The sequence below is a fragment of the Sinocyclocheilus rhinocerous genome, unplaced genomic scaffold (genome assembly GCF_001515625.1).
Source record: "Sinocyclocheilus rhinocerous isolate Xijiao unplaced genomic scaffold, SAMN03320098_v1.1 scaffold1002, whole genome shotgun sequence".
In the NCBI taxonomy this organism is placed as follows: Eukaryota; Metazoa; Chordata; class Actinopteri; order Cypriniformes; family Cyprinidae; genus Sinocyclocheilus; species Sinocyclocheilus rhinocerous.
In genome coordinates this window covers 64,584-76,019 of record NW_015623463.1, presented here as the reverse complement: position 1 = coordinate 76,019, position 11,436 = coordinate 64,584, and the positions used below count along the sequence as shown (strand labels likewise).

The following is an 11,436-nucleotide window of genomic DNA, read 5'->3' as shown; positions in this document are numbered from 1 at the left end:
TTGAGAGCGTCAAAAAGATTGGGCATTCCTCGACTTTATGCAAATGTCGAGCGAAAAACGCTGGGCTACAACCAATCACTGTGATAGGAAGAAGATGAAACGTAAACAGGGTGTTCGGCCCCCGTGCTGAAAAAAAAAAAAAAAAAAAAAACTTCAAACGTACAGACCTGTCCCAGACCTGCCCAATGTCAATTGTCACTTGACCCCCGTGACCTTGTGCAGTGGCTGCCTCGGCGGGCAGAAGCTGTGTGAGTTTAATCAACGGTTCTCTCATTTCAAAGGCCTCAGGAAGTCCTGTGTAACCCTCCCACACTCACACACAAGCTAAAACAGATCCCCCTGAAAGAAAGAGTTCAGGCCTTTCGGAGGAACCGCCGGAACAAGAGAGAGTTCTGATTTAATTCTGCGGGACATCTGCATTACGGAGGCCGGCTAGAGTGCTTACTGCAATTACAGTCCACGCAAAGCCCCACTAGTTCCAATATTTTCAATCCCATGCACTTCCTGTACATGCATCGCATGCGGATGCACACACGAACGTATGTACTGCACTCGATTCCTGTCACTCATGTGCTTTACAAAGATGACGTAAATGTGCCGAACATAAATCTCTAAAGACAGGTGCGGTAAAACCTACAGATCCCCCTGAAAGAAAGAGTTCAGGCCTTTCGGAGGAACCGCCGGAACAAGAGAGAGTTCTGATTTAATTCTGCGGGACATCTGCATTACGGAGGCCGGCTAGAGTGCTTACTGCAATTACAGTCCACGCAAAGCCCCACTAGTTCCAATATTTTCAATCCCATGCACTTCCTGTACATGCATCGCATGCGGATGCACACACGAACGTATGTACTGCACTCGATTCCTGTCACTCATGTGCTTTACAAAGATGACGTAAATGTGCCGAACACAAATCTCTAAAGACAGGTGCGGTAAAACCTACTCGTACACAGCACGTCAATGGATCCGAACTAGGCTAGTCACCATATCCTCTTTTAGAAGAAGAATTTTCTGCATGCCTTTCATCAATGGAAAAAAAAAAGCAATGATTTTTTTCAAACGAAAAGAGAAACAGACTTCGTAAAGCAACAATATTCTTCTGTCTCCTCCTGTCCAACAACAAGATAAATACATGACGTAATTCAAACAACACTGAATTCAAAGCGGATACAAAATTCTGTGGTTCGTTTGTGCGCTAGAAACCATTCTGCATTCGTTTAGCTCGATATGAACACCCTCTTCTTCCCCGTGGCTGGGATGAAATGAACGTCGAGTTGAAATTCTTAAACGCTTCGCACTTTTATGAGAGTTTTAATTATTCAAAGGTTGAGAAATTAACATGGCTAGAGGAAGCCGATCAGAGCCGCACAATGAAAAAAAAAGAGAAAGAGAGGGGAAAAGTGAGGGATAATTCAGTCTTGCAGACTTACAAACGAAGTGCGCAATATTGCAATTGCAATCCTAGCGAAATGCATTTTTATTATTTTTCTATTAATTGATTTTAATTAATCAAGTTAGTAATGACAGAGAATTAATTCATAAACCTTAAGTACACTAAATTTGCTTCATTTCGAGACAGACATCATTCATAATGTGAAGTTCAGTAGGGAACAACTTGACAGGCTGATTCCAAATGGTAACTCTTTTTGAATGATTCAAGAGTCATTTGTTTATGAATCACAATCCGTGTTTTTTTACTAAAAATTAATCAGCTCACAAGAGTTATTTGCTTGCGAATCAGACTACATTGGACATGCTGCATGTTTTCTTGAATTTTTCATTTTATATCACATTCAATTCAGACTGCAAATTCACATTCACTACTTAAAGCATTATCCCATTGATGAATCTATCGAAAACAGGACTATCGTTTTTTCCATTTTCTCTTTGTGATTTCATAATCAATCTACTTTGTATTGAACAGCCGAGTATTTTTAGGCTGGCATCCGTTCAGGCCTGAACACGTGCACATTAAAGAGCAGGGCAACAGAGCCAAAGATCAATTACACTCTTATTAAAGAGGGCTGGAGAAATAAAGGCACAGGAGCTGCCGGGCCGTGCTCTGTTATTTCTGTTAGATCAGGTTAAAAAGAAAAAAAGGCAACAACCAATTTCAGGTGTAAGGTGGCTGTGGGGAGGAGGGGTAATGAGGGAGCAGGTGAACAACCGATTTCAATCACAAAGAAGATAGGGAGAGAAAAAGAAAGAGAGGGAACAAATAAAAAAGGATGTAGGGGAGACAGTAAATAAAAAATATAACTAGACTAGCAGTGCTTACAAGGCAGCAAAAGTATAGCTAAAGCTTTAGGTGATTTGGAATTTAAACTTTGGTTCTGCGTAAATGCTGCATCAGAAATTTGTCATTGAGAATAAACATAAAACGTAACGTTAACTTCAGTGCAAAGCCAGCTATGTGGTTAAATAGATGCAAAAAAGAAAAGACTTATCACATTTCAATATGCAAATAAGCACAAGAGAGAAGACCAATTGCAATGCAGTATGCAAATAAATGCAAGAAAGATCAAATCACAATGCAGTATTTTAGATTCTGAAACACTATCAACATTTTCAAACTATAAATCTTACATTTCAAGTAATTTCTCTCTTTAAAAAAAACCCCCAGCAAAATAATGCAAATCTGAGGCTGAAATTATCTACACAAAAACTTTGTGGATGAGAAGAGTTTTAATCGAGTGCTGCCTTTTAAACACTTTAAAAATTAAAGTCATGTCAACTTTAGATATTGTTAAGCAATGTGCTCAGCATTTCCTTTCCATAAATCTTCCCAAAAATCACACAAGCTCCACTAGTTGAGGCGACATGACTAGCACCAGAGCATATGCTTTCTGCTGCTGTGAATTTGTTCCATGCAAACAAGAGGATAAAAAAAAACAACATAGGTGCCTAAAAGAAAGGGGAGGGAATCAAAACTGTCAAACGTGCTAGTTCTTGGCCAGAGTGCTGCAAAAAAGAAAAACGTTTCTTCCTAAGTCTTCCTCTGACTCCTGAGGTCACGTTGGCGAGCTTTAACGAGGGTAATTGCTGTCGATGCACAGGGGCCATCATGTGCATAACTGGGTCACGGCCACGATCGTCTGAACACACAACGTCTACTGTGTAGCGTCACAAAATTCCCTGCTAAACCACCTACACGAGGGCTGCATGAAGTCAGCGTGAAATCCAAACTGAGCCGGTTTCTTAAACCAATTCATCTATATTATTCCAAAGTAAAAAAATATTTATAATCTTTCTCTGGAGCATCTTTCCTTCTTAGCTGACATCAACCAACTAGCTAGTCTTTTACATTTTATTGCAAACTCTAGTGTGGAACTGCCACAAAGAATAACTCTCAATGGACAATTGCAAACCTACATTTTTTTGTATCCATTCACAAAGAAATATGCTACTGATATAAAACGGGTTTCGAATGTCAGTTCACACTGTAAAAAAAAATAGTTTTCCAGGTAATCTAAAAATGTACCATTTAAATTAACAATTTGATCATAAATTTTACGGTAAAAAATTATCTTACTCTATAGTGTAGGGCTGTCAAAATGGCTGAAAAACTAAATTCGAATTTTGTACTTAAATATTATCAATATTCGAATTATATTCGAATTTAAAAGGCATAATTTCAGTTAGGTGGGAAAAAAAGCTTTTGGCTTCTCTCCTGAGGCCACAAGAGGGCGCATCGAACAAAATATGATGCACGTTTCTTCAAAGCATCATAAAATAACACGACTAACTTTGAAAAAAGTGCATAATGTTTAAAATAATGTTTATAAACCTTATATAATTAAAGTTGCTTAAACAATTAGAAACAAAACAGAATCATGCATGTATGTATAGTTTAATACAAAGGAACGAAAACCAATCACAAAGAGTATTTTCTTCATTTAAAAACTTGAGATGCAGTAGGATGGGGAAAACCCGCCATAAAGTCTTGAGACATGTTTTTAAAAAGTTGAACTTACATTAATTTTACATGGCTTTCTAAACATGCCGCTCTCTTGTGCGAGACGCGAGTGCAATGGTGATAGACGCCCCTCTAGAAAATGTGATAAATATGCTTCCTGTGTGAACGGTTTGGTTTCGGTTTTGACATAAACAACATCATCTCCGCATTGATGTTATTTTTTCCCGCAATATTTTGAATGAACAACGTAGCAGCGCCGCATCTAGTGGGTTCAACTGGATAGACTAACAAAAACATTAAAATGCAATGACACTTACATCGTCATCGCATCTCGTGCGCCACTGATAAGGCAGCCTGACGCACACCTAAAATTGTGGATTTTTATTTTAAATTAGACGAATATTCGAAATTTGATTTTTTTTTTGACAGCCCTACTATAGTGAAAATCTGTAATAGCTCTAATGGGATATTTCATGTAATTTACAGTGAAATACTGTTAAATGTACAGTTTTTGAAAGTGCAAAAGAACTTATAAGAGAAGTCATCTTATAATTCACGGTGAAAAAAACATACACATACATTCCCAGAATTCTGTGCGACAGCTCACATTTGATGGGTTTTCCCTGAAATTACGGTTCTTCTTTGTTTTTCTTATTAGTCATGTACATTAGGGATTTACGTTACATCTTCTCTTGACCATATGTGTTTTTAAGCTGGTTATTAGTATATTATAAATGTAAAAAACAGATTTTAGTAATTTCGTATATTAACATTATTTCAGCTATACATTATACACATTGTTTACTGTAAATTTAATTTCAATATGAGAATATTGCTTCCATATTTTTTTACAGTAAAGTTCAGGCAACCACAGCTACTGTTTTTTTCTCCATAAATTTCACAGATTTTTTTTTTTTTTTTTTTTCCAGGCCGACTTTAAGGACCAGATCAGGTAGATGCAGCTTTAAAGTAAAGCAAATCACAGTGCATGCTGACTAGAAACCAAAAACATGGCCTTTTCTAAACGTCCCCCATTTCTTCAAGCAAATGTGCAGTTGTGTGTGTTTATGTCCAGCAACGCTAGCCTCTGGTAAACACGATCATTATCTCCCCAATCTAAACAAGCCTTTGCCTTCCCAGAACACACTGCTCTATAAGCAAGGAGGTGATTAAGGAGAAAGCAGTGGATGAAGCAGAGCTGATACTAGAAAGGAATCACAGGCGTCGGTACGTTAAATCGCGGGTGATGCAAACACCACTGGCTTTAAATAATGATGCAGCCTTTTTAATCTTCATCATGTTACAGCTCAAAAACACTTGCTGTGTTAAAACGGCTCGGTTTATACTTTAACTGAACAGATCGTGCAAAATTATCAGCCTATCAAACGGACAATAAGAATTGAAATAGTGTAAAAGCTTTTGTTATAACACCAGCATGCTACAGTAGTAATTTTAGCATCACATTCAACAGTCTGGAAGACCTTACCCAAAAATGAATAATGCTCAAACAGCATGTCTGCTGCAAATACTTTTTCCTCCAAACCACAAACCGCTACACGTGGAGTGAACAATCCGGTTTTAAATTGCACATAATGCAGTGCATGAAAATGTAATTGACAAAGAGTTCGGTGTACGTTTCACCTGAAATATGTAATATTGTGCCACAGCTGAGGTCGATATAAAAACCAAGAGCCTGAAAATCGTAATCGTAACTATCTATTTCTGTCTGACCCGTGTAGACCATTATGCTATTAAAGGTATCTTGTGTCTGATGCAGTCCAAACCTATTACAAAGTTTGCTTATTCAGGAACAAACACCATGTTAGACATATAAGGCTTTGTGATACTGCGAGCCTGACAGACCAGGAATAAAGTATGAATTGATGCATTTCTTAATTTCAAAGTGAGCAAAAAACAAAATAGCTAAAAACTAAACTAAACGGAATGCAAACAGCATTGCAAAAACGGAATGCAAAAAAAGCAAACAGGTCTGTATTTCTGTGCATTGTCCCTTGTTACTCACATATGCACGTGTGGCGGTTGAAAGCGGCTCTGGTTAATGTTGTAGTGGGTGAAGGCCTGCGTGGGGTTGGAGCTGTACTCGTCCACCGAGATGGTCACTTTGCCTTGTGACGGCATTCCGTGGGCCATTCTTTCTCCACGTGACACATGAGACACTTCACCAGGACCCTGGAGCGACCCACGCAGTCAGCATCCTTCAGAACCACCACTTAAACACGGAAAAGAACCCTTGAAAGTGCCGAGATGGAGGATGAGATACTATCTGTAAAGATACAGGTGAGAGAAAAAAAAGATTATGATGTGAAATCAATTGCATAAAATGAATGTATGAGTAATACATAAAAAAATAGATGGTAAAACAAGGGAAGACACTGAAATGACTAAATAGTTGTAGTTGTATTGCGCAAAATTTAAATTATGTACAGTAATTGCTTGCTTGAATGTCTATTATCCGTTTTATATTCTTTATATGAATGTAAAGAGTAATTCACTGCAAAATAAAAGTGAAAATGGAAAATCATTACATTTCTACCTAAAAATGACTGTTTTTTTTTTTTAGGTTTATTTAGTCATATTAAAGTATATTTTCGTCTTGTAAAGAAAAAAAGTTAATTTAGATGTTACTACAATAAACACACACTTTTATTCTAGAATACATCTGCTTAAATATTTAAAGCTTTTCTGGCAGACATCTCAAAATTACAATTTATAATGATTTTCATATAATTTCCACTTTGAATTTATTATAAAAACAACTTTATGCTCACCACTAATAAAGTTGTTCAGAATCTCCAGCTGCAAACTTAACCAAAACTTTAACACAGTGTCTAATGACAGATGAATGACTGAGCAATATAACAGTACCATGATCCAAAACTCAACTGAACTGACTAATCAAACTGACAACAAAATCTGAGCAAAAGTGTTGAAAACAAAACTTAACAGAAAAAGCTGAGAAACAGAAAGGTGAGCAGCGAATCAACATCTCCAACCGACTACAAAATCTAACCCTCTCAAAACAACTTTCATTCATTTACTTAAAAAGATGTTATAACATATTTACTGTAGAAAATGTATAGCATGTTGCTGTCAGTTTGTAACTTATTCTTTGAAAAATATTTAAATATAATACAAATAAAAGAAAATAATATATATGGGAAACAATTACAATGACCATTATAATATTTAATGTTTAAATTAATGCATAAATAATAATCACTATTCTGCACAGGAACACCCGCCACAAAGTACGTTTTTGTGTTTTTGATTAAATACTGGTTTACCGCACTAGATTTAGCTTTGACACCTTACTAGACATCATTTAATGAGACAACAACCCATCATCGTACATCCTAAAAATTGAGTAAAGAGTGACACTGCTCTCTCCATGTTATCTATCTACTGTACCAGCCAGGTGTGTGTAAAAATCATTTTATTTAACTAAATACAACATATTTAAATGTGTAAGGCAAGGCAAGGCACGTATACACATTTACAATTTAAATGTGTACAAGACTGAAAGCATTTAAAATGTGATGCAAATGAATTCTGAATTCTTGCATTTTGTTCTGTAGTTCTGGACATGCAAGAATTAGTCAGTAGTATTCTGTCAATCAATTCGATGTTTTTTTGATGAATAATTTATGAGTTTTGTCTAATTAATGAATCTTGTTTTCCCGTTCCCTCTTCAATATCTCTGTAGCTTCATACCATTATTATTATTATTATAATAAGTATTATTTTGCAAAAGTCTTAATTTCATTTTTTTCACTAAACCTGTAACACATTATAGTTAGTTATGCTTACTGTATTTAAATCTACAGTACTGTACTAATGACACAAATAACAACCATAATTATGTGTACAAGACTGAAAGCATTTAAAATGTGATGCAAATGAATTCTGAATTCTTGCATTTTGTTCTGTAGTTCTGGACATGCAAGAATTAGTCAGTAGTATTCTGTCAATCAATTCGATGTTTTTTTGATGAATAATTTATGAGTCTTGTCTAATTAATGAATCTTGTTTTCCCGTTCCCTCTTCAATATCTCTGTAGCTTCATACCATTATTACTATTATAATAAGTATTATTTTGCAAAAGTCTTAATTTAATTTTTTTCACTAAACCTACACATTATAGTTAGTTATGCTTACTGTATTTAAATCTACAGTACTGTACTAATGACATACAAATAACAACCATAATTATAATTACATTCATTTTAACTTAATTTAAAAGTATTATCATACACGACATTATACGATATGTTGTATACTACTACAATTATTTCCACGTAACGTTATCTGTCATTAAGTTATCTTTGATTTCACGTCAAACTCTTTCAGTAAATTGCAAATAACTCTACAGGTGATATACTAGTTTGTTTAACGTAAATCAAACCGTTTTTAAAAATGCTCAATTTCTGCATAAAACAATATTCATCCTCATTAACCCGCGTATTTTGCAAAAAAATAATAAAAAATGCTTTCCTCACCTCAGCTAGCTAGCAACCACTAGCATAGCTGTGTCAAAACCTGCCGTTGTGTTTAATATATAACGTCTATCCCCGCGTGATATTTATTTGCGCACAACTCTACCGCTTCCGGCTGAACAATGCGAGGGAACGATCAAAATAAAGGCTGCAAATCATGCTTCAAGTGCGGACTACACTCTTCAGAGAGAGAGCACAAGAGATGAAGTTGAACCTACATCACCCCCGACTACAACATCCCCGATATTTCTTGTTAAAAACACGTAAAGTCGCGCGTAAATGTGTCCAACACGCCTGCCGCGAAGGGTGATCGTTCCCTGGGTGAGTGGCCGCGCTGACACCGCCGCTCAATGACAAGCCACCTCTAACCCTTTTGTGTCTTATTTTTTTCTCGTTCACTGTCTAAGCGTGCATTTCCAGGCTGCATAACACAGCAGAAGAGGTTGGAAGACCCTCTTTCTCTCTCGCCCACCTCTAAAGATGTTGCTCCATACACACCGGGGAATGCAGCTGTCGGTAGCCGAAGAGGTGGCACTCGGAGCCGGGCAGGGGCAGGACCCTCGACCCTGGGAGACCCTCTGGCGAAGCTGGCGGCGAGACGCTGGGAAAGCGGCGCAGGCAGGCGGCGAGAGCCTCGCTCTGACTGGCGGAGAGGGGTGAGTCTAGACCGCAGAAGAGGAAGAAAGGACTGCCACTGGGGTCAGAGAGCAGCGACGAGAGCATAGCCTCCGTACTAGCATGGCGGAGCGAGTGTGTGTGTGTAAATGTGTGTGTGGTTACACTCCTCCCCTCCCTCAGAAGAGTCTGCCATGATATGTGTTCACACATGGAGAGGAGAGACCCTCTTCTGCTGCTTATTTTCGCGTCTTTCTGCAGTGTTCTTTGTTGCATTTTAGTGCATTGATTTAATCAAACCTGAGAGGACCTAAAGTACCTGGAGGAAGTGCTTATTTGGGTTGCATTTTAAAGGAGACACCAAGATTTACTTCACACTGTGTGTGAGAGAGAGAGAGCACTGGGTCTTTGTTACTGTCAAAATGAAGTGATGTTTGCAAAGTTTTCTATGTATGACTGAATGAAATGTAAAATGAGCTACTTTTTGGTAAATTCAGGTCTTAATTTTATGTTGAAATTATGTAACAAAAACCCAAGAGCTATTACAATAACAGAAATCCCAGCTACTTTGTTCATAGAAAATATACAACAAAATTGTGAACAAAGAAACAAACCCTCTTGCCATTGAATACTATTATTGCTGATTTAATTTTAACATGACATTACATTATAGGAAATTAATTATGGCATACCAGTTAAATGTGTTAAAGTGTATGTGAGCGATATGTTCAGTTCAGACTGACTGCGTTTGACTTGTGGGTGTCAAAATAAGAACAATATGAAACATAACATTAAAAAGCAACTTTTCTTCCTAAAACTCAATTGAGCCACTTAGTGTGTGTAGGTGTGTGAGAGAGAGACAAATTAGTTTAGTGCTCTAAGGAATAATTGCGTATATCATTTCTCATAAACAATCTATAGACACTCGAAAAGACGGTTTCATAATTTCTTTTAAATTGTAATTTTGTGCAGTTGTGCTTTTTGTTTAACAGAACCAACTGAACACAAGTGTAATGTGAGACACACACACACACACAGAGACAGAGAGAGAGAGAAACTCACATTACACTTGTGTTCATTTGGTTACCTGTTAAACAAAAAGCACAACTGCACAAAATTACAATTTAAAAGAAATTATGAAACCGTCTTTTCGAGTGTCTATAGATTGTTTATGAGAAATTATATATGCAATTATTCTTTAGAGCACTAAACTAATTTGTCTCTCTCTCACACACCTGTGTGTGTGTGTGTGTGTGTGTGTGTGTTTATGGATAATGCATTCATACAGTATACTGTTTTAATATAGAGTATACTAAATTAAATTATTTTAAAGAGAAAGTTATCTAAAGTGAAATATGGTCGAAATTCATAAGTTTCTTGTAGTTTCTAGTGTTTTGTAAATATAATAGACCTTATAAGTGAACGTTGCTTTTCCCATTTAGCCTCTGAAAATTATTGCCCTGCCCACTCTGCTCATTCAGACCAATCAAATCAGTTCACATGTCAAGTATAAAAGCTGTAAAAATGACAGGGCTAATTGAAAAAATTTTCATTTTTAACATTGCTTTTAATTTCATCATGCCTGCATTTAGTGTCTTCAAGCTACAATCACACTGAAATCCTTGCTAAGTGAAATGACGGCATTGGACTGTAGCTGCTTTGCATTACTGTTACGTGATGCAAGAAGGTGAATGTTTGAAATGTGGATTTTTCACTGACATGTTTCAATTTTCACAAACCCACACACACGAATACACGCAAACCACACACAACTAAGCGACATTTCTATTTGACTTTTCTCTTATCTCTGGAAAATGTGTTTTCATCAACTAGCCAGCGGGCAATAATGTGAAGGCAGAGTAGGACTTTTATTCGCAGAGGCCGCCGTTAAACACCGCACCATCATTTGTCCCCCTGCCTGCACTAGAGAGAGAGAGAGAGAGAGAGAGCGATGATAGATACAGCTTCAAATGTCACTGAAGAAATGGCCTCTGACATGAATGTTTTATTCAGTCTCCTTTCCCTGATCACATCTATACAATTGAAAATGTAAATGTTATGCAGAATGCTAAAAAATTCACTATATATTTTATGACCTTCTATAAAAGAGGGGCAAAATGACTCCATGAAAATGGAAATGGAATAAAAGCCATATTAACAGGGAGGGTGGGATAGATTATGTGTGATGGTGGTGGGTGATTTTCTCTTAACACAAATCTAGCAGAGGGGGCACAAGGGGCTCTCAGACAGATAGAAGCACAGACACACACACACACACAGATTTATGTGTCGATCACACATTTGGTCACTCTTTGGATTAGGAAATCAAGATTATAGAGAATGAGAGGAGAAGAGAAAAATATAATTGGATTTCATATAATATTGCACTGC

The 11,436-nt window shown here is 36.9% G+C and overlaps 1 protein-coding gene across 3 annotated transcripts in view; it reads right to left on the bottom strand.

The window, feature by feature from the left end:
* Positions 1-9,820, bottom strand: part of LOC107745446 (metallophosphoesterase MPPED2) — a 58,951-nt gene extending 49,131 nt beyond the window's left edge. The window contains exons 1-2 of one of the 3 annotated variants that reach the window (XM_016559360.1): positions 8,903-9,820; positions 5,940-6,200 (exon numbers count right to left, since the gene is read on the bottom strand). In XM_016559360.1, the coding sequence (XP_016414846.1) occupies positions 5,940-6,067 (128 nt within the window). In that variant the 5' untranslated portion in view covers positions 6,068-6,200; positions 8,903-9,820. Of the gene's footprint in view, positions 1-5,939; positions 6,201-8,433; positions 8,499-8,902 lie in introns of those variants that run through there. The other 2 variants (XM_016559431.1, XM_016559493.1) reach the window with 2 other exon arrangements.
* Between the last annotated feature and the right edge of the window lie 1,616 nt (positions 9,821-11,436).